The following is a 24,402-nucleotide window of genomic DNA, read 5'->3' as shown; positions in this document are numbered from 1 at the left end:
TCTACCTCCTCTATAATCCATAAGTGCAAATGTTACTCTCTTAATCTCCTTTTGTCTCCTGGAGTTGTTTTTTTTTCTCCTGTCATTTTAGTTTAGTTTTTCCCAAAGCAATTCTGAGTAGACATATTTGAGCCATTTTCATATTCTGCGTAGCATATTTTTCAGGTATGTCTGTGGTGATTTATCTCTATATTAATGCCATTGTATCAATATTAGGACTGGACAAAGAAAAAGATACCGAGTCACCCTGGGATTCAGAGGTATTTTCTATTAAGTCATTTTGAAACTTCAATCATGATTGCTATTTTAAAAATTATATTTAAGTTTACTTATTTACTAATCAGTTCAATTGCTTGGGTAGAATTAGAAGGGGACTTTTAGAGCTAGAAGGGATTTCAGAAATAATCTAGTACAAAGGTCCTTTTAACCTGTGGGGAAGGCACTCCCCAGACAAGTCAGCTTATGGTCTCACTACTGCTTTATTGAAGAGCCAAGAAGACAATTCAATGGGCCTAACTTTCAGCGTCTCATTCTGTTCCTTAACACCTTATCAGTTTCAATGTGCTTCTTATTCTGTCATTCAGTGAACAAGTATGGTAGGATTTTATGCTCTTACAGGTATTTAGATATATTTTAGTAAAGTTAGAGACTTTGGATAGATAGAAGCCTCCTTCCCTACTATATGATCAGCTTACTTTCAAATTAGAGGATGGGACAAAGCTACCTATATAAGTTAACCTTATGGCCAATTCTTAGCAAATTTCTATGCATGTTCTATACATGAGGCCCATACATACAAAGGCAAATGTAAGAATTAGTTATGTTGAATCAGAAAAGACTTAATAAAAATGGTAATTATTAGGGCGTAATGACAGGGTCAGGTTTGCATTGGCAGAGAGGAAGCAGGAATGCATGCAGAGACAGAGGATAGTAAGGATGCTTGAGAGCAATGCTAGTCTGTAGGTTTAGCTTTTATAGAAGGCCATTAATAAAAGGCATAATTATTTTCCATGAAAAAATGACTCTCACTGGATGCCTTTAATGATAGCTTTAGGATTTGGGATTTTATTTTCATCAAGGAGTCAGTCATTTCTTAGGCAGTATAATAATGTATTGAAATATATTTTAGGAAAGTGTTTTGTTATTATCAAAGATTAACTTGAATATAAGTACATTATGGACAAAAAGATACTATTTCAAAAGGGTGTAAGGTGATTAACTAGAATGAGTTTCAAAGTAGTAAAGGTTAAATAATTATTATTTCAGAGAAAGATTCAGCAGTCTGTAGCTTTTAATTGGTTGTAGAGAGCAAAGGAGATAACCGATTTTTTTTTCAAGGTAAATATCTGGAGAAATGTGGGTATCATGAATAGAAATGGGGAATTTGAAAGCATTGAGGGGCTCACATGATTACAGAGTTAGATAACTTTTTAGTGTGTTAATTGACAGGAAACATTTCACACATTGCTCACATTTTATGAACTTGAGAGTAAAGTCTTATGGTTTTCATGTCTACTGGCAAGAGACTGTCAGAAATCTGGGTCACAGGCCATTCACTTTTATAAATGTGATAGGCCAAGTTGAAGAGATTAGCTCTCAGTTTTGTACTGGAAATAACCAAAGGCAGAGGCAAAAGATGTGAAGACAAGAAAAAGGCATGAGTATGCTTATGCTTATTAGTGTAGATAACATGGAGAATGGAGACTATTTACTACCATATAGATAAAAAATTATGATCCAAAAGAGGTTAAGACATGATCAGGTGTATTGTAAGACATCAAGAATGAGTACAAGAAATTAAACAAAGAGAAAAAGACATAATTTACATGTTGGAGGCCTCTAGAGAAGGTGATAATAATATTGAATACTGGCCTAAAAAATGATTTTTAAATATAATACATATGGATTATGTGCTTAAGCTAAAATTTCATGTTTCTACCATGAAAAGAAATGCTATTTGATAATTTACATAAGGCTCCATTTTTATCCATTTTTTTTCTGCCTTTTTACTCTTATTTCTGTGTGTGTTTCTATTTATATGTGTGTGTATGAATGTGTATTTATATACATATATATATATATTTGTGCATATATCTATTATATGGATAGGTATATATTGTGATATGTGTATGTACATAAAATTTACAGACATATACAAAGATTTATTTATTATTATTTGTATATTATCGCTAGGATAAACTTAGATCAATTTGCACTATGCAAAACCTTGTTTGTTCACTATTGTCAGCTGTGTCTGATATTTTGGGGTTTTCTTGCAAAGGGACTGAAGTCATTTGCCATTTCCTTATTAGTAAGGACATGAGGCAGAGAGGATTTAATGACTTGACCAGGGCCACTCAACTAGTGTCTGAGTCAAGAATTCCTAATTCTAAACCCAGGGCTTCATCAAATCTAAGGGGATTATGTACTGGGCATTCAACTGCAATCATATTTTTCTCCCATATTAATATGTTTAAAATAGTATTTTATATGCACTATGAAATATTATGATTATCTTAAAGACAATATAGAGTTAGAATTTTATCATTATTTCCAAGTTTGCCATTTCTATATGAAAAAATGACCCCAGACTGCAGCACTATGTTTGCTGGAGTTACCTCATCCAAAGCAAAAATGCAGAAGAGTAAACTTGAAAAGTATAAGCATGAAGTTATTCTTTTGAAGAAAATGTTATAAAAACATTTTTATTTTTGGCAGAATACTAATTTCTCACAATTTACAAGCAGAAATCATTCAGGTCTGCTTTTGTTACTGGGCTTACTATTTTGTTGATCTTCTCATTTGATCAGCCTTCCTCTGAAAATCTCCTGGAAGGATCGGCAAAACATATACTTGCGGCCACAAACCAAAATATAAAAGAAAGCATTTTGATAGGACAACGTGAAGGTAAGATTATATTATATAGATAGATTGGTTTCTTTAAAAAGAAAGAAAAAGAAAAATGATACCTAGTTGTAGGAGAAAATGGGGGCTTGATAGTGGGTGCTAGAATAGAATCTATCATCAAATATACAAAAGGTAAGAAATTGCATGAAGTCCTAATCCTACTCACAGAAACTATAAGTAATTTCACTGAAGTCTTGCCATAAAAGGAAAAAAATAAGGAAGAAGTGATATTGACAGGAGAGAACAACAAGCCAGTAGATAAAAAGAAAAAACAGAAATAGTTATGTATGATATGGAGTGACTGATTGGCTCCAGGAGTTGTCTCTGTTAATAGGCATGCATGGTATTTGAATGGCATTTAATTTGGCAAACTGAATGAGTTACTTTTCAGTTTAATTAGTTAGTTGAACAGATAACTTCTCTTTTAGTGCCTATATCACATAATTCTTTTTGGTGATTTCATTGAAACAGAGTTGGAAAGAATTATCTAGATCATTGAAAGTTTCAATGCCTTGTTCATAGGCATAGTTCCCTAAAGGGAAATAGACCAAATGTAAAATAGTAACAAAAATAATTATATATAAATTGTTGATAGTCACACAACCAATGTGGTTGAGAGGTGGAATTCGCGCTTAGACCTTTATATTCCAGGGCAGCATCTCAAACTTGTCCCTCTCATCCCCAGAATCTGAATCTTTTGGTTTATTTGTTTTATTCTATCAGATAAAATTCAAAATGAAAAAAAAATTGTCAAACTTCATTTTAAAAATCCTTAAGGATCTGCTTTTAGGCTAGATTATTCTGTTTCTATTTTGGTCATTTTCCTGCATTTTGTCCTGTCATTCATTCAGGCTGTCTGTTGAAATCCTTCTCTTTCTTTGGAAATTCTTCTAAGTGTAAACTGGTTTTTTTTTTTTTTTTTTTTTTTACTAGTGTTCCTGAAAATTATTTCCCAATATATCATTTAGTGGCTTATTTTTAAAGGTATACTTATATAAAAATTTATCAACTATTGTAACAGAGCACCTTCTATTATGTACATGACACTAATAAATCCCAAGGCTTACTCAACTTAAACACAATAGCCATTGTTTGTTTGTTTGTCTTTCCTGAAATTTTCCTAAAAAGGAAGCATAGGCCAAATGTAAAATAGTAACAAAAATAATTGTACATCAATATTCACTTACCTCCAAGTCCCATGAGTTCGAAACTGGTTGCTTGATGGCAACTTTCCCTACCCACCTTGTCTGAGTTATGTAAAGTCTATTTTGTTAAATTCTGAAGTGCAAAAGAAAATTTTTATTGGTAGACTTTCAAAGATTTCCCCCACAGAATACACACATTAGGGCAATTATTGCTCAAAAACCCATATGTTCCAATTTTCCATAGCCATTGGAGAAATTTGTTTCCTAATGAGAAAAGACTGCCAGCATGAGTGAAGAAAGTACTTCAGGTTAGAAACATATCAGATAATTGATAATCCTCTATCTATAGGGAGGATAATGTCTTCTTCAGCATAGTTCACTGAGTAAAAATATAAAGAAATTAGCTAAAATGGTTATATTACTTCTTTATGTCTGTATCTGAGATTCCTCTGCCTGTGCCTGAGCCTAACTGCTCCCAAACCTCTCAGCCTTTAAATACCTCAGTAGGATTATATCACTACAGCAACTGAGTATGTGCCAACTAGAGTGATTACAGCATTATATAACATTAAGTATATGTTTAAGTAGCTCTCATCAGTCACACTGAGTAGGTGCTTATCTATATAAGCACCCTGCTGTCCTTGATTCAAGTACAGCTTTACAGAGTTCTGGTCCTCTACAACTCTGAGCAAGTCACTTAATCCTAATTGCATCAGCAAAAAGAAAAGAAAATAATTGTAAAACTATTGAGACATGGTAAATCAGAGTAGATACCTTGTTTAAAGAAAAGGGGGAAGAAATTTTAAAATTAAATGTTTTTCAAAATTATATATATATATATATATATATATATATATATATATATATATATATATATTTATCATTTTCAAAGAGAATGATTAAACTTAAGAACTCTTTTTTGCAAAATTTGTAAAGTAAAAGGAAAGTTTAAAAGCTAATCTTCAAGTAGGTCCTTTATTCTGAAAACATATATACTTTAAAGTACTTAAAAACAAACAAACAAACAAACAAACAAACCACGATGCCATGATGCATAAAGGAATTCACAATACTTTCACCAAAAGGACACTGAAAAGATGCTAACGGTGAGCATTTTCTGTGGAAAGTATTATAGTATAGTGGATAAAATGCTGGCTTCAAAGCAAAAAAGCCATTATTTCAAATCTCATCTCTTAAGCCTGGTGATGATCTGAAGTCACTAAACTGTGAAGTATCCAATCTTGACAACTTAAGTCTTTATATTTTGGAGAAGGAAATAGCCTTAGCCTAAATAATTCTTTGTAAATCAATAAATCACTCATTAAAAAAATTTTAGGTCGAGGTTAGAGGCTTTCTAATTCCAGCTATTGTGAAAAATCAAAAGATATATTTTAAGTATAAAAGTCTTTTAAAAAAACCACCTTTCCCTAACTATTTCAATAATACATTCTTTGTAACCCCACATGGAGATAAAATTTCATGAGAGTTACAGGTCATGATCCATGAAAAAGAGGAAAAGCTGACTATTGAACAGAGTTGTTGGAGAGTTTTTCATACATTAGCAGATAGATGAAATGACAGAAATAGGGAAAATGAAATCACCTGAATGAGTGGAATTTGAGTGCCAAGCTATGAAAAAACTAATGATGTCAGGTAGATAAAAATGTAGTATTGAACTCAAATATTTACTTTTCAGATGCTTCAAGAAGTGATTTTGTAAGTAATTCCCAGAAAATTGAGTGTCCCACAAGTTACAAGAATGTGGGGTATTCAAGGTATTACCCTTGCCAATCCCTCACTAAGAGTAGAAATGAGGAAGTCTCCACAGAAAAAATAAAGATTCACCTAAAAGAAAATGACACAGATGAAGCTGCAGCTGACCCTAGAAGTGGGCCTGACACTGGCTCTAAGGTTGGAGTTGTTCTACAAAAAGTAGTCCCCAGGAAGCAGTCTGAACCATCTGTACAAAAAGAGGAAACCAGAAAACAGAAGAAAGGTAGGGGTTAATATTCTGAATTTACTGTATGTAGATTATTTGCTCAATGTGTTTCATTCCAATGCACTCAGGAATAGGTAAGCAAAGTTTATGGCTAAATCATGTGATAACAAAATTCACTGTCTGTGTTTACTTCTCTAAGCAGGTCAGAATCTAGGAAGTGCCTTTTTACCAAGTCCTTTGATTTTTTTTTTTTTCTCTAATCAGTTTAACAGTTCTATAAATGCTGAAAAGGTCTAGTCTAAATTTATGTGCTAATGTGTCCTAATTGTCTTTTGTGCAATTATCTCTATAATTTCTGAATCATTTTTTTCAAATGTTTCTAATCCTACAACCTTGAGATTTGAATATTCCCATATAAAATCCAAATATGAATAACCTGTTTACTTTTTTTCTATCTTTTACATTATTCATAGCTAACTGCCTCAATGGTAAATGGAATCAACTTAAATTTTCCCATTGATTAAATGACTTGGTTAGGTGAAGATTTCCATTAACAATTTCAATATCATTAACTTGGATGAAATGCAGTCAAGATACCAGGGAATATTATTGTTAATTGTATCACTCAAAAATCTATGAATTTTGTAATTTTATACTCAGGGTTTAATGTTTATGTTGGTTTTATTTCAGTAGATTTGTTTGACCAGTGCCATGTACAATTCTTAATAAAATTTTAACATCCAACAAATTCTGACAAACATTTAGTTATTCATACTTCTTGTATTTTGTGTTTCTGATCACAAAGATGATAGGAGGGACTTTTTCAAGTACTAGCTGAAATTTCAGTATACAATAGCAATGATCTCTTGATCTAGTAACTGTCAAAATGTGACTCTAAGATTAGGAACAAAAACTATCTAAAGAGACTTTCATAGCAAGAGAGCATCTGAGCCTATGTAAGGATATAAACGGTGAAGACTTAGAAAAAGTCTATCTGAGTTGGCATTTAAGATACTATTGATAAGTTTCTGTAGAGTTTTAGGCCCCAAATCAGAAAAAAAGTTTTTGGAGTAACTATAAATGATTATAATACTTTTTAGCATGGTAAATAGGGGTAGATATTGCAGAGTAAACGGGAGATGCCATGATTAAGGAAAAGAGGGAAGAAACTTTAAATGTTTATTGTATATTCTCTTATGTTTGTCCCTTTCATGGATCATGGTCCTATATTTGCATATTTTGAAACAAGTACTTATGTATATCATATTTTAAGAGAGAATACTTAAACTGTTATGGACTCTCTTTTTTGTGGCCCAATTTGTAAGGTTAAAGAAAGGAAAGTTTAAAGGCTAATCTTTACCTAGGTTTTTGAATAAACAAAAAACAACAAAACTATACTCAAATTGAAGTTTTCAGATTCCATGATGCTTAGAAGAACTGATAGTCCTTTTGATGAGGGGAGCCCCAAAACTCTCTTGCTCTCTCTCTCTCTGGTTTTTAAGTAAGCCATAAGGTGAAGCACTTGGGAAGCTCATTGAAGGAAAGATTCTCAATTAATCCTGCCTCAGTAAAAGACCCCACCAAAGGGAAACATGGTAAATAGCTTCCTTCTATTATCTTGAGAGATGGACTCTAACCCCTTTGATAACAATCACTATTGATTAAGTTTCCCATTGAATTAAAGATCAGCCTAGAGACACTCATCCAATTCTAAAATTCTCTATTCTAATTGCAGCTCAAGCTGCACCCAGCCCCAGTAAAGAGCAAACCCCAGCTTGTAGCCAAGAACACAATTATAAAATGAGCCAACTTGGTGCTCAGTCCTTGCTGAGGACTAACATGCCAAAGAATCTCTCTTCCTGGCATAGCAGCAACCTCTGCTCACTGAAAAGATATTCTCTTTCAACATTACCCTCTCTTTATTGTTCTCACCTGTTTCCTTAATAGGAATGTATACCTCTCTATTCAAATTTCTGTGCTAGAAACTTTACTTCTCTGCCAGGAGTCCTCCACTAGAAACTTTACTTCTGTCAGAACCTTGCCACCAAAAAATTCACTCTGTCTATTCATCCCTAGCAAAGGCTGACTTCCCAGTGCCAGTAATAAACTTCTTTTACCAGTCTAGGTTTTCAGGTTTGTATATTCCTTTACCAAGGACCTCAGCCTGCCAGAAGTAGGTTCCCACAACTCCTTAGGGGTACTTAGAGGAAGCAAACCTCTTCATATGGTTCCCTGAACCCTGAACCTGACATTAAACTCATCATGTAACACCCTGACTACCAGGAACCCTAATCTCATCCTTTAACTCCCTGATCACAAGGAAATGTAACCTCATAATTCCCTGATCAGGAACACTGAAATCTAGACCTCATCATTTTCACAAAAACACATACATTGAAAGGATGTTAATTGTGGGTGTTTTATGTTAAAAAGTTTTTCAGCATAGTTGATAAAATGATGAATTCAAAGCAAAAAACCCATAATTTCAAATCTCATTTGTTAATTGATGTTGGCAAATCACTAAACACTGACGTGTCCTACATAGGTGAATCTTAAGTCTGTAAGTTTTAGAGAAGGTAATGCATTAGATTGTACTCATTTAAGAATTCTTTCGAAACAAATCACAGAGTAAAAAAAAAAAAAAATAGCTTAAGACTATTTTCTAATTTCAGATATTGAGAAAAATCAAATATGTATTTTAAGGGAAAAATTTTTAAATCTTTCCCCAACTATTTCAGTAATACATTCTTTGTATCCCTACATGGAGATAAAATTTCAAAAGAGAGTAAGAGGCCGTAATCCATGAAAAAAAGGATAGGCCGAATATTGAAATCAAAGATTTGTTGGAGAGTTTTTCTATCTTTACAGATAGATCAAATGCCAGAAAAAAGGAAAATGAAATTATCTGAAAAAGTGGAATTAGGCTATGAAAAAAAATAAAGATGTCAGGTGGATAAAAGTGAGACACTAAACTCAAATATTTACTTTTCAGATGCTTCAAGAAGTGATTCTGTAAGTAATTCTCAGAAAAGTGAGTGTCCCAAAAGTTCCAAGGATGTGGGGTATTCTAGGAATTATCCTTGCCAATCACTGCCTAAGACTAGAAATCAGGAAGTGTCCATTGAGATGGTAAAGATTCACCTAAAAGAAAATGAAGCAACTAAAGCTGCAGCTGACACTAGAAGTGGACCTGACACTGGCTCTAAGGTTGGGGTTGTTCTACAAAAAGTAGTCCCCAGGAAGCAGTCTGACCTACCTGTAGAAAAAGAGGAAGACAGAAAACAGAAGAAAGGTAGGGGTTTATATTCTGAATTTACTATATATAGATTATTTGCTCAATTAGTTACATTCCAATGAACATTTGAATAGGTAAGTCAAATTAATGACTAAATCATGTGATAACAAATTCACTATCTGTGATTACTGATCTCTGCAGGTCAGAAACTAAGAAGTGCATTTTTACCAACTGCATTCATTTTTTTTTTTTCCTCTAATCAGTTTAAAAACTTCTATAAAGGCTGAAAGGGCCTAGACTAAATTTATGTGGTAATTTCTCCTAATTGTCTTTTGTGCAATTATCTCTAATTACAGAATTCTTTTTTTCCCCAAATGTTTCTAATGCTACAACCTTGAGATTTGAATATTCCCATGTAAAATCCAACTATGAATAACCTTTTTACTTTTTTCCCAATCTTTTTACATTATTCATAGCTAACTTCCTCAATGGTAAATGGAATCAATTTAAATTTTCCCATTGATTAAATTTCTTGGTTAGGTGAAGATTTCCATTAACAATTTCAATGACATTAACTTGGATGAAATACAATCAAGAAATATTAATCAATCAAGGGAATATTATTGTTAATTGTATCACTCAAACATCTATGAATTATATAATTATATCATACTTAGGGTTTAATGTTGTTGTTTTTTTTTTTTGTTTTTTTTTTGAGGCTGGGGTTAAGTGACTTGCCCATGGTCACACAGCTAGGAAGTGTTAAGTGTCTGAGACCAGATTTGAACTCTGGTCCTCCTGAATTCAAGGCTGGTGCTCTATCTACTGCTCCACCTAGCTGCCCCAGGATTTAATGTTTATGTTGGTTTTGTTTCAGTAGATTTGTTTGACCAGTGCCATGTACAATTCTTAAAGAGTTCTGTTAAGCTTTTATTTAAATTTTTAAAATCCAACAAATTCTGACAAACATTTACTTATTCATACTTCTTGTATTTTGTGTTTCTGCTTGTGTTTGTCATTTGTTCACAAAGATGATATGAGGGACTTTTTCTACTATTAGATGAAATTTCAGTATACAATGGCAATGAACCTAGTGTCCTATGATGTATTCTTCAAACTTCCCAATCAAATTCTGAGAATGGGATGAGATTGGGAACAAATTATCTAAAGAAATTTGCATAGCAAGATAGCATCTGAGCCTATGTAAGGCCATAAAAGGTGAAGACTTAGAAAAAGTCTATCTGAGTTGGCATTTAAGATACCATTCATAAAAAGTTTCTGTAGAGTTTTAGGCCCCAAATCAGAAAAAAAAAATAGTTTTTGGAATGACTATAAATAATTGTAATACTTTTTGGCATGGTAAATAGGGATAGATATTTGAGAATAAATTGGTGATGCCATGATAAAGGAAAGTAGGGAAGACATTTTAAATGTTTATTGTGTATTCTCTTATATTTGTCCCTTTCATGGATCAAGGTTCTATATTTGCATATTTTCAAACTAGTACATATGTACATTATATTTTAACAGAGAATATTTAAAATGTTATGGATTCTTTCTTTGTGGCCCAATTTGTAAGGTAAAAGAAAGGAAAGTTTAAAGGATACTCTATACCTAGTTTTTTCTTCTGAAAAAAACAAAAAACAGCAAAACTATACTCAAATTGAAGAACTATTTATTTGGAAAACAGATTCCACAATGCATAGAGGAACTGATAGTCTTTTTGATGAAGGGAGCCCCAAAAATCTTTCTCTTGCTGTATCTCTCTGACTTTTAAGTGAGCTCATTGAAGGAAAGATTCTCAGTGAATCCTGCCTCAGTAAAAGACCCCACCAAAGGAAACATAGTAAACCAGCTTCCTTCTGTTATCTCTGTTAGAGATGAGCACCACTCCCACTGATAACAATCACTACTGATTAAGCTTCCCAGTGAAGTAAAGATCAGCCTAGAAACACTTATAAACAGTTCTAAAATTCTCTGTTCTAATTGAAGCTCAAGCTGCACCCAGCCCCCCAGTAAAGAGCAAACCCCAGCTTGTAGCCAAGGACACAATTATAAAATGAGCCAACTTGGTGCTCAGTCCATGCTGAGGACTAAGATGCCAACCTCTGCTCACTGAAAAGATATTCTCTTTCAGCCTTACCCTCTCTCTTTCTCAACTATTTCCTCTCTATTCAGATATCTATGCTAGAAACTTTACTTCTCTGCCAGGACTCCTCTACTAGAAACTCTTGCCACTAAAGAATTCATTCTGACTATTCATGCCTAGGAAATGCTGACTTCCCAATGCCATTAATAAACTTCTTTTATCAGTCTAGGTTTTCAAATTTGTATATTCCCTTACACACTACCTCTGCCTGCCAGAAGGGGGTTCCCACAGTTCTCTACCTGCCCTGAAACCTAGGGGAAATGAAAGGAGGCAAACCTCTTCATTTGGTTCCCTGAACTCTCAACCTGCCAGTAGGCTCATCATTTAACTCCTTGACCAACAGGACCCCTAATCTCATCCTTAACTCCCTCACAAGGAAATGTAACCTCATAATTCCCTGATCAGGAACACTGAATTGTAGACCTCATTATTTTCATAAAACAACATACACTGAAAGGATGCTACTTGTGGGCATTTTCTGTAAAAAATTATTTCAGCATAGTGGATAAAATGCTGGTTTCAAAACAAAGTCATAATTTCAAATCTCATCTCTTAATTGATGATGGGAAGTCACTAAACTTTAAAGTGTCCTACTTAGGTAACTTAATTCTGTAAGTTTCAGAAAAGGTAATACCTTAGGTTTTACTCACTTACTCAAGAATTCTTTGGAAATAAGTCACTTAATAAAAAAAAAAAAAAAAAAATTAGGGGGCAGTTCGGTGGCACAGTGGATAGAGCACCAGCCCTGAATTCAGGAGGACCCAAGTTCAAATGTGTTCTCAGACACTTAACACTTCCTAGCTGTGTGACCCTGGGCAAGTTACTTAAACCCAGCCTCAGAGAAAAAAAAAAAAAAATAGTTTAAGACTCTTATTTTCTAATTTCAGATATTGAGAAAAATCAAATATGTATTTCAAGGGAAAAAAACTTAAAAAAAAAAAAACTTTTCCCCAACTATTTCAATAATTCATTCTTTCTATCCCTACAAGACGATAAAATTTCAAAAAAGAGTAAGAGGCCGTGATACATGAAAAAGAGGATAGGCCGAACACTGAAATCAAAGACTTGTTGGACAATTTTTTATATCTTTACAGATAAATCAAATGCCAGAAAAAAGGAAAATGGAATTATCTGAATAAGTGGAATTTGAGTGCCAAGTTTTGAAAAAATGATATCAGGTGGATAATAGTGATGTGCTATTGAACTTAAATATTTACTTTCAGATGCTTCAAGAAAGGACTCTGTAAGTAATTCGCAGAAAAGCAAGCATCCCTCAAGTTCCAAGCATGCGAGGTTTTCAAGTAATTATCCTTGCCAATCTCTGCCTAAGACTAGAAATCAGGGAGTCTCCACAGAGATGGTAAAGAATCACCTAAAAGGATATGAAGCAGCTGAAACTGCAGCTGACACTAGAAGAGGGCCTGACACTGGCTCTGAGATTGGAGTTGCCTGGGAGAAACCAGTCCCCAGCAAGCAGTCTGAACCATCTGTACAAAAAGAGGAAACCAGAAAACAGAAGAAAGGTAGGGGTTAATATTCTGAATTTACTATATGTAGATTATTTGCTCAATTTGTTTCATTCCAATGCACACTGGAATAGGTAAGTAAAGTTTATGGCTAAATCATGTGATAATAAAATTCACTGCCTGTGTTTATTGCTCTAAGCAGGTCAGAATCTAGGAAGTGCCTTTTTACCAAGTGCTTTGATTTTTTTTTTTTTTCTCTAATCAGTTTAACAGTTCTATAAATGCTGAAAAAGCCTAGTCTAAATTTATGTGCTAATATGTCCTAATTGTCTTGCAATTATCTCTAATTTCTGAATCATTTTTTTCAAATGTTTCTAATCCTACAACTTGAGGTTTGAATATTCCCATATAAAATCCAACTATGAATAACCTGTTTACTTTTTTTCTATCTTTTACATTATTCATAGCTAACTTCTCAATGGTAAATGGAATCAATTTATATTTTCCCATTGATTAAATGACTTGGTTAGGTGAAGATTTCCATTAACAATTTCAATGACATTAACTTGGATGAAATTCAATCAAGATAGCAGGGAATATTATTATTAATTGTATCACACAAAAATCTATGAATTAGATAATTATTTCATACTCAGGGTTTAATGTTTATGTTGGTTTTATTTCAGTAGATTTGTTTGACCAGTGCCATGTACAATTCTTAAAGTTCTGTTCAGCTTCTATTTAAATTTTTAAAATCCAACAAATTCTGACAAATATTTAGTTATTCTTACTTCTTGTATTTTGTGTTTCTGATCACAAAGATGATATGAGGGACTTTTTCAAGTACTAGCTGAAATTTCAGTATACAATAGCAATGATCTCTTGATCTAGTAACTGTCAAAATGTGAATCTAATGTCCTATACATCCCAATGAAATTCTGAGAATGGGATGAGATTAGGAACAAAAACTATCTAAAGAGACTTTCATAGCAAGAGAGCATCTGAGCCTATGTAAGGACATAAAAGGTGAAGACTTAGAAAAAGTCTATCTGAGATGGCATTTAAGATACTATTGATAAGAAGTTTCTGTAGAGTTTTAGGCCCCAAATCAGAAAAAAATTAGTTTTTGGAGTAACTATGAATGATTATAATACTTTTTAGCATGGTAAATAGGGGTAGATATTGCAGAGTAAACGGGAGATGCCATGATTAAGGAAAAGAGGGAAGAAACTTTAAATGTTTATTGTGTATTCTCTTATGTTTGTCTCTTTCATTGATCATGGTCCTATATTTGCGTATTTTGAAACAAGTACATATGTATATCATTTTAAGAGAGGACACTTAAACTGTTGTTTGTTAGGTAAAAGAAAGGAAAGTTTAAAGGCTAAACTTTACCTAGGTTTTTATTCTGAAAAAAAAAAAACAAACAAACAAACAAAAAAAAAACACAACTATACTCAAATTGAAGAAGTTCTTATTTGGAAAACAGATTCCATGATGAGTAGAAGAACTGATAGAGTTTTTGGGCTCCCCTCATCAAAAAGACTTTCTCTTGCTCTCTCTCTCTCTGACTTTTAAGTGAGCCAGAAGATGAAGCACTTGGGAAGCTCATTGAAGGAAAGATTCTCAATGAATCCTGCCTCAGTAAAAGACCCCTGCCCCCAAAGGGAAACATGGTAAACAGCTTCCTTCTATTATCTCTGTTAGAGATGAGCACCACCCCCATTGATAACAATCACTACTGATTAAGCTTCCCAGTGAAGTAAAGATCAACCAGTTCTTAAATTCTCTATTCTAATTGAAGCTCAAGCTGCACCCAGCCCCCCAGTAAAGAGCAAACCCCAGCTTGTAGCCAAGGACACAATTATAAAATGAGCCAACTTGGTGCTCAGTCCATGCTGAGGACTAAGATGCCAAGGAACTTCTCTTCCTGGCATAGCAGCAACCTCTGCTCACTGAAAAGATATTCTCTTTCAGCCTTACCCTCTCTCTTTCTCAACTATTTCCTCTCTATTCAGATATCTATGCTAGAAACTTTACTTCTCTGCCAGGACTCCTCTACTAGAAACTCTTGCCACTAAAGAATTCATTCTGACTATTCATGCCTAGGAAATGCTGACTTCCCAATGCCATTAATAAACTTCTTTTATCAGTCTAGGTTTTCAAATTTGTATATTCCTTTACACACTACCTCTGCCTGCCAGAAGGGGGTTCCCACAGTTCTCTACCTGCCCTGAAACCTAGGGGAAATGAAAGGAGGCAAACCTCTTCATTTGGTTCCCTGAACTCTCAACCTGCCAGTAGGCTCATCATTTAACTCCTTGACCAACAGGACCCCTAATCTCATCCTTAACTCCCTCACAAGGAAATGTAACCTCATAATTCCCTGATCAGGAACACTGAATTGTAGACCTCATTATTTTCATAAAACAACATACACTGAAAGGATGCTACTTGTGGGCATTTTCTGTAAAAAATTATTTCAGCATAGTGGATAAAATGCTGGTTTCAAAACAAAGTCATAATTTCAAATCTCATCTCTTAATTGATGATGGGAAGTCACTAAACTTTAAAGTGTCCTACTTAGGTAACTTTTAATTCTGTAAGTTTCAGAAAAGGTAATACCTTAGGTTTTACTCACTTACTCAAGAATTCTTTGGAAATAAGTCACTTAATAAAAAAAAAAAAAAAAAATTAGGGGGCAGTTCGGTGGCACAATGGAGAGCACCAGCCCTGAATTCAGGAGGACCCAAGTTCAAATCTGTTCTCAGACACTTAACACTTCCTAGCTGTGTGACCCTGGGCAAGTTACTTAAACCCAGCCTCAGAGAAAAAAAAAAAATAGTTTAAGACTCTTATTTTCTAATTTCAGATATTGAGAAAAATCAAATATGTATTTTAAGGGAAAAAACTTAAAAAAAAAAAACAAAAACTTTTCCCCAACTATTTCAATAATTCATTTTTTCTATCCCTACAAGGCGATAAAATTTCAAAAAAAAGAGTAAGAGGCCGTGATACATGAAAAAGAGGATAGGCCGAACACTGAAATCAAAGACTTGTTGGACAATTTTTTATATCTTTACAGATAAATCAAATGCCAGAAAAAAGGAAAATGGAATTATCTGAATAAGTGGAATTTGAGTGCCAAGCTATGAAAAAAATGATATCAGGTGGATAATAGTGATGTACTATTGAACTTAAATATTTACTTTCAGATGCTTCAAGAAAGGACTCTGTAAGTAATTCGCAGAAAAGCAAGCATCCCTCAAGTTCCAAGCATGTGAGGTTTTCAAGTAATTATCCTTGCCAATCTCTGCCTAAGACTAGAAATCAGGGAGTCTCCACAGAGATGGTAAAGAATCACCTAAAAGGATATGAAGCAGCTGAACCTGCAGCTGACACTAGAAGAGGGCCTGATACTGGCTCTGAGATTGGAGTTGCCTGGGAGAAACCAGTCCCCAGCAAGCAGTCTGAACCACCTGTACAAAAAGAGGAAGCCAGAAAACAGAAGAAAGGTAGGGGTTAATATTCTGAATTTACTATATGTAGAATATTTGCTCAATTTGGTTCATTCCAATGCTCACTGGAATAGGTAAGCAAAGTTTATGGCTAAATCATGTGATAACAAAATTCACTGCCTGTGTTTATTGCTCTAAGTAGGTCAGAATCTAGGAAGTGCCTTTTTACCAAGTGCTTTGATTTTTTTTCCTCTAATCAGTTTAACAGTTCTATAAATGCTGAAAAAGCCTAGTCTAAATTTATGTGCTAATATGTCCTAATTGTCTTTTGTGCAATTACCACTAATTTCTAAATCTTTTTTTTTTGAAATGTTTCTAATCCTGCAACCATGAGGTTTGAATATTCCCATATCAAATCCAACTATGAATGACCTTTTTCTTTTTTTCTATCTTTTTACATATTCATAGCTAACTTCCTCAATGGTAAATGGAATCAATTTAAATTTTCCCATGGATTAAATGACTTGGTTAGGTGAAGATTTCCATTAACAATGTCAATGACATAAACTTGGATGAAATTCAATCAAGATAGCAGGGAATATTACTGTAAATTGTATCACTTAAAAATCTCTGAATTATGTAATCATTTCATACTCAGGATTTTTTTATGTTTTATGTTGGTTTTGTTTCAGTAGATTTGTTTGACCAGTGCGAATTTGACCAGCTTTTATTTAAATTTTTAAAATCCAACAAATTCTGACAAACATTTATTCATACTTCTTGTATTTTGTGTTTCTGTTTGTGTTTGTCATTTGTTCACAAAGATGATATGAGGAACTTTTTCAAGTACTAGTTGAAATTTCAGTATACAATGGCAATGAACCTAGTGTCCTATGATGTATTCTTTATACTTCCCCAATCAAATTCTGAGAATGGGATGAGATTAGGAACAAAAACTATCTAAAGAGATTTTCATAGCAAGCGAGCATCTGAGACCTATGTAAGGACATAAAAGGTGAAGACTTAGAAAAAGTCTATCTGAGTTGGCATTTAACATACTATTGATAAGAAGTTTCTGTAGAGTTTTAGGCCCCAAATCAGAAAAAAATAGTTTTTGGAGTAACTATAAATGATTATAATACTTTTTACCATGGTAAATAGGGGTAGATATTGCAGAGTAAACTGGAGATGCCATGATTAAGGAAAAGAGGGAAGAAACTTTAAATGTTTACTTTGTATTCTATTATGTTTGTCCCTTTCATGGATCATGGTCCTATATTTGTATATTTTGAAACAAGTACATATGTATATCATATTTTAAGAGAGAATACTTAAACTGTTATGGACTCTTTTTTTTGTGGCCCAATTTGTAAGGTAAAAGAAAGGAAAGTTTAAAGGCTAATATATACCTAGGTTTTTCTTCAAATTGAAGAAGTTCTTATTTGGAAAACAGATTCCATGATGAGTAGAAGAACTGATAGTCTTTTTGATGAGGGGAGCCCAAAAACTCTTTCTCTTGCTCTCTCTCTCTGACTTTTAAGTGAGCCAGAAGGTGAAGCACTTGGGAAGCTCATTAATTAATTAATAAGGAAAGATTCTCAATGAATCCTGCCTCAGTAAAAGACCCCCGCCCCTAAAGGGAAACATGGCAAACAGCTTCCTTCTCTTATCTCTGTTAGAGATGAGCACCACCCCCATTGATAACAATCACTACTGATTAAGCTTCCCAGTGAAGTAAAGATCAGCCTAGAAACACTTATAAACAGTTCTAAAATTCTCTATTCTAATTTCAGCTCAAGCTGCACCCAGCCCCCCAGTAAAGAGCAAACCCCAGCTTGTAGCCAAGGACACAATTATAAAATAAGCCAACTTGGTTCTCAGTTCTTGCTGAGGACTAAAATGCCAAGGAACTTCTCTTCCTGGCATAGCAGCAACCTCTGCTCACTGAAAAGATATTCTCTTTCAGCCTTACCCTCTCTCTTTCTCAACTATTTCCTCTCTATTCAGATATCTATGCTAGAAACTTTACTTCTCTGCCAGGACTCCTCTACTAGAAACTCTTGCCACTAAAGAATTCATTCTGACTATTCATGCCTAGGAAATGCTGACTTCCCAATGCCATTAATAAACTTCTTTTATCAGTCTAGGTTTTCAGATTTGTATATTCCTTTACACACTACCTCTGCCTGCCAGAAGGGGGTTCCCACAGTTCTCTACCTGCCCTGAAACCTAGGGGAAATGAAAGGAGGCAAACCTCTTCATTTGGTTCCCTGAACTCTCAACCTGCCAGTAGGCTCATCATTTAACTCCTTGACCAACAGGACCCCTAATCTCATCCTTAACTCCCTCACAAGGAAATGTAACCTCATAATTCCCTGATCAGGAACACTGAATTGTAGACCTCATTATTTTCATAAAACAACATACACTGAAAGGATGCTACTTGTGGGCATTTTCTGTAAAAAATTATTTCAGCATAGTGGATAAAATGCTGGTTTCAAAACAAAGTCATAATTTCAAATCTCATCTCTTAATTGATGATGGGAAGTCACTAAACTTTGAAGTGTCCTACTTAGGTAACTCTTAATCCTATAAGTTTCAGAGAAGGTGTTTGAACTCTGTATTCCCCGAAATCAGCCGGAGTTAGGATCACTAACTGTCTTTATTTTTGATCTTTTACAGTCAAGGGCAGGGGATTAGATCTAGCAACCTCCACACACACCTTCTTCCCTCAACTGCCAAGAGAGAGATGTCTCTATTTCCTCTTCCTCCTCTTACTCCCCTCACACATGTCACTCCCCCCTCTTTGTCCCAACAATCAAGTGAGCACAGAATAGCTGGGGAGGGTCATCCTTCAAACAAGTTAATAGGGGACCGTCCAATTGGCAATTAGTCTCATGTGCTTCATTATCCAAGTGCATTGCTCAGTTCTAGCCCTTTACATCTCCTGCTTTCTTTTGTTTTAGACCACAGGTGGTCATCCCTGACTTTTCAGGGAGGTGAGAACCCCAAAAAGGAGGTGTTCAAGCCCCCCCCCATCTCAGGAAGGGAGATGAAAAGCACCAAAGAGTAGTGGGGATTGCTAGCGGGTTTCTGGGTTGAAGGGCCTTATTAGAGACAAGTATGCACAAACCCAGCAGCATGGGAGTTATTACACAAGCACATAGAAATAACGCAGAGACTATTAGCGATGACTCTCCCCCCAGTCAGTGCAGATTCGATGTGGTGTAACAAACATGAATTGTACATGCAATTAGTGATATAACAAACAATACAAATCAACACGGTTTTTAAAAAGATTTCCAGAATTCCTAGAAGGAGGGTATGCAAACATCAGTCACACTTATGCCTTCTTCAGTAACCAAGAGATAGTCCAAAACAAATTTATTGTCCATTGCTTCACGTGTTAGGGAATCCAATGATCCCCACAAGTTTTTGAAGTCCCCGCATCAGTCTTATGATGCCTCAGAGAAACCAGTGATTCCTGAGACTTTCAAGTCCTACAAAAGTCTCATGTCTCAGAGAATCCAATGATTCCTGAGGATTTTCAAGTTCCAAAATTTTTGATGTCCATGAGTCAAACACCTTATCTGCCAGGCTCTTTCAGTGGTGGGCACAGTCAGCAACGGAACTACCCCATGTTTCTTGGGTCTTCTCCTCCATTTCAAGGGTCTGCTCCATCTCTCTCCGATGGACAAGGAGAATATGGCTCGTTGGCACCCATCTGATTCCTTCTCCTTCTGTGGAGATACAAGCAAACCCTCTTCCCCAAGCAGTTAACCTATATAGTCCCTTCCATTCTTCACTTTCTGGGTCTCTACACATCACTTGGTGATTATCTAAAGACAGTGGAACTGCTCACACTGGACACTGCCCTTCCGGTGGGTTATAAAACCTGTCTGCCGGAGCCAGTGCATCTTTGTCAAAAATTTAAAAAATTAATGGTATAGAGAACTAAACTTAGAAGTTCTCTAGGCTTGCCTGTGGCTCCCCCTTTCTTTTGTTTTTGGAGGAGTGTCTTAATATCTCTGTTTCTTCTCTCTGCTATTGCCTGACTTTGCGGATTAAAGGGTATGCCAGTGGTATGTAAAATCTTATACTGTGCACAAAAGTGTGCAAAATGTTTAGAAGTATATGCAGGTCCATTGTCTGTTTTTATTGCTTGTGGCACACTAACTTCAGCTGCTATTGATCCTCCTACCCCAGACATGTAGGTGTCTGCCTTAGTCTTTGGCCAGTGACTGGGCCAGTTGGCACCTCTAATGACTGTGCGATCTGCACCTGTGTCCACCAGTCCTTCTAATGCTATGCCATTTATATAGATGGTGAGCATAGGTCGGTCAGCTGTCACATCTGCTTTCCAGTATATTCCTGGGTTTTGTTGCTTGGAGTCAGAACGTGGCTGACTGTCACCAGATTGCTTGTATCAATAAACCCAATGCTATTACTTCCCTGGTTGATAAGTCACACATTGTCTACCTGTGTTAGTGACTGGGATATTATCTACACATTCCCCAGTTTCCCACATCAGTCTATGGATGGACACTGTTTTGTAAGTACTATCAGAAGGTGAAATGGTCAAGACTACTGTGCTTGGAGGCAAGGGATCCATAGGCTGGAGAGGAACAGATTTCACCTCTCTGGGGGGTATCTCACTTGTCTGCATATAACTCTATCCTCCCTAATTGTAGTCCCTTTCTCCCATCAGATGGCTTCCTGGCTGATTGGTCATGTCTGGGTATTGGACTTGCAGGCACTCTCTGGGTGTGGCATGGGCTGCCATCATGCCCCAAGTGTTTTTTGCCTGGGGCCCTGGAACTGGGCCCCTCATCCCGTTTCCCTGAATCAGACTACATTCTGATGGCCAGTGGAGTCTTCTGTTGCATTTTGGACATGGGGTTTTTGGGTCTTGTTCTCCCAGCCTGTTTTCTCACTCTGTCTCTATGCCAACATTGAGCTTTCAGATGCCCTACTTTACTGCATTGAAAGTATTGACGAGTCTCTCTGGAAGTCCCTTGCCAAAAGGGACCCTGTCTTCCAATGTTGGGATCTTGGGAAGTCTGTGTCATAGCCTGGCTATAAAAGGTATTTGTGCCCACTGTGGCACAGTGTCTTATGATCTCGTCTAAAGGAGAATCCCTGTGTAGTCCTAGTATAATCCTTCTACAAACCTCATTGGAATTTTCTCTAAAAGTTGCCTTACCAAACTGTCTGTTACTACACTTTCACCATTAGTCTGTATGACAGCTGTCTGCAAACATGCCACAATCAGTAAAGGGTTAATTTGGTCCTTGTACAATTTTTGTGAAGGTCTCACCCTTGTCATTTTTACTGGTGTGAGAAGCCCATGCTTTGATAGCAGTAGCAGCAATTTGCTCAAATGCTGTTATGGAGTAATTAATCTGTACTGAAGCATCTGTATAAGAACCTGCACCTGTTAGTAGGTCACAGGTAATTGAAGTATTAACTCCACTTCGACTATTTTGTTGGGCTTGAATCCTACATAGCTCACTATATTCAGAAAGCCACAACAAGTTTTGTCCAGGTTCTAAGCACAACTTTGCAATGACTTTCCCATCACTAGGGGTTAGGGCTTCATAAACTAAATTGTGTAATAACTTCTTAACATAATCTGATGTAGCCCCAAAGGGAGTGCAGCTTTTTTTCAGGCCTTTAAGGACATCCATATTAAAAGGAGCATATCTTCTACTTTCTTGACATGCAGAATTATGCTGTTGAATCACAGGAAAAATTTGAAGTTTGAAATCATTATCTATTTCTTTTCCATCTTTAATCACTTCAAAAAACCTTTTCTGTAATCTAGTTATGGGGGTTGGTGATTGCTGGGGGGGAGGTGCTGATAATATCATTGCCCCTCCCACTACTGCTCCTCCCTCTGTCCCTGAAGGTGGAGTTCATGTGGGTTGATCAATAATCTGCTCTCTAGGCTGGATTGAAGTCTCTTCAGGACAATCAGAGTCAACACACCCTGATTCCTCATTCAAATCCCCTTACCCTCCAGCAAGGTTTTGAGATTGCTTATCGTATATCTTTTTTTCCCTCACACTTCCTTCTCTGTTCATTTTTAAAACTTTTCCTTCTCCTATAACTTGTTCGATAGTTTAAGTCTAATTCAACTACGTTGTATATATAAAACACCTCTGCAGAAATTGAATGAGACCCATTTTTTGCATAAAATTATTTCAGTTGAAGTCCCACTAGCTTCCAGTTATGGACAGTAAGTTTTTCTTCCTTTAAGAACCAAGGGGACGTGCGTTTCAATGTGTCTAAGAGCTTATCAATCTGTAGGCAGGTTATAAGTAAACTCTTCTCCTCAATTATCTTAATTATATCCTCTATAGAACACTACTAGGTGAGGCTGGAGCAGGGGCTGGGGTTGGAGCAAGGTCAGCTGAGGTCGACGGAATGTCTATATCTAACATCTGCCCCATCTCAGCTATTAGAGATTACTGGTTTAGTCCTTAACAAGGTAAGTTCCTTATTTGTCTAATGGAATACTCATCTAATCTCCTTGTCACTGGAGGACTTTGGTGGAAGTAAGGTGCTGGTCCCATGTTGGGGGCCAAAATGCAGGAATTCTGTCTTCCCAGAAATCAGCTGGAGCACAGGATCACTAAACGTCTTTATTCTTGATCTTTTACTGTTAAGGACAGGGGATTAGATTTAACAATCTCCACACACAAGAAGCGAGAGCTTCTCAATTTCCTCCTCCTACTCCCCCCACACACGTCACTTCCCCTTCTTTGTCCCACCAATTAAGTCAACACAGAATAGCTGGGGAGGGTCAACCTTCAAACAGTTCTCTATTAACTGTCCAATTGGCAATTAGTCTCACATGTTCCATTATCCAAGTGCATTTGCTGAGTTCTAGCCCTTTACAAGAAGGTAATACCTTAGGTTTTGCTCATTTAAGAATTCTTTAGAAATAAGTCACGGGTTAAATAAAATTAGCTTAAGACTCTATTTTCTAATTTCAGATATTGAGAAAAATCAAATATGTATTTTAAGGGGAACAGGCTTTTAAAAAAAAAAAAAAACCTTTCCCCAATTATTTCAATAATTCATTCTTTGTATCCCTACATGGAGATAAAATTTCAAAAGAGAGTAACAGGCCATGATCCATGAAAAAGAGAACAGGCCAAATAATGAAATCAAAGAGTTGTTGAAGAGTTTTTATATCTTTTCAGATCAAATGCCAGAAAAAAGGAAAATGAAATCATCTGAATAAGTGGAATTTGAGTGCCAAGCTACGAAAAAAATGTTAGGTGAATAAAAGTGAAGTAATATTGAATTAAAATATTTACTTTTCAGATGCTTCAAGAAGTGATTTTGTAAGTAATTCGCAGAAAAGCAAGCATCCCTCACGTTCCAAGAATGTGGGGTTTTCAAGTAATTACCCTTGCCAATCTCTGCCTAAGACTAGAAATCAGGGAGTCTCCACAGAGATGGTAAAGATTCACCTAAAAGGAAATGAAGCAGCTGAATCTGCAGTTGACACTAGAAGTGGGCCTGACACTGGTTCTAATGTTACAGTAGTCCTACAAAAAGCCTTCTCCAAGGAGGAGTCTGAACTACTCATTATTTGTTACATCGCAATGCTCATTGGAATAGGTAAGCAAAATTAATGATTAAGTCATGTGAAAAAATTCACTTCCTGTGGTTACTGCTTTAACACATCAGACTCCAGGAAGTGCCATTTTTACCAAGTGCATTGATTTTTTTTCTTTAACCAGTGGAACTTCTATAAATGCTGAAAGGTCCTAGTCTAAATTTATATGCTAGTGTGTGCTAATTGTCTTTTGAACAATTAATTCTAATTTCTGAATAGTTTTTTTAAATGCTTCTAATTCCACAACCTTGAGATTGAATGAGATTGAATATTCCCATATAAAATCCATAGATGAATAACCTTTTTTTTTTAATATTTTTCGATTATTTATACCTAACTTCTTCAGTGGTAAATTGAGTCAATTTAAATTTTCCCATTGATTAAATGACCTGGTGAAGTGAAGATTCCAAGTAACAATTTCAATGACATTAACTTGGATAAAGTGCAATCAAGACCCCAAGGAATATTACTGT

General features: G+C 35.5%; 1 protein-coding gene across 1 annotated transcript in view; it reads left to right on the top strand.

Annotated features, from left to right (window-relative positions):
- The window catches only part of LOC141544634 (uncharacterized), a 117,723-nt gene that overhangs the window by 7,766 nt on the left and 85,555 nt on the right, over positions 1-24,402 (top strand). The window contains exons 8-14 of the mRNA XM_074271029.1: positions 217-260; positions 2,811-2,907; positions 5,749-6,048; positions 8,984-9,283; positions 12,599-12,898; positions 16,057-16,356; positions 23,632-23,931. Of these exons, the coding sequence (XP_074127130.1) occupies positions 217-260; positions 2,811-2,907; positions 5,749-6,048; positions 8,984-9,283; positions 12,599-12,898; positions 16,057-16,356; positions 23,632-23,931 (1,641 nt within the window). The remainder of the gene's footprint in view (positions 1-216; positions 261-2,810; positions 2,908-5,748; positions 6,049-8,983; positions 9,284-12,598; positions 12,899-16,056; positions 16,357-23,631; positions 23,932-24,402) is intronic.

Source organism: Sminthopsis crassicaudata, chromosome 5 (assembly GCF_048593235.1).
Source record: "Sminthopsis crassicaudata isolate SCR6 chromosome 5, ASM4859323v1, whole genome shotgun sequence".
In the NCBI taxonomy this organism is placed as follows: domain Eukaryota; kingdom Metazoa; phylum Chordata; class Mammalia; order Dasyuromorphia; family Dasyuridae; genus Sminthopsis; species Sminthopsis crassicaudata.
This window is presented reverse-complemented; position numbering and strand designations above follow the sequence as displayed.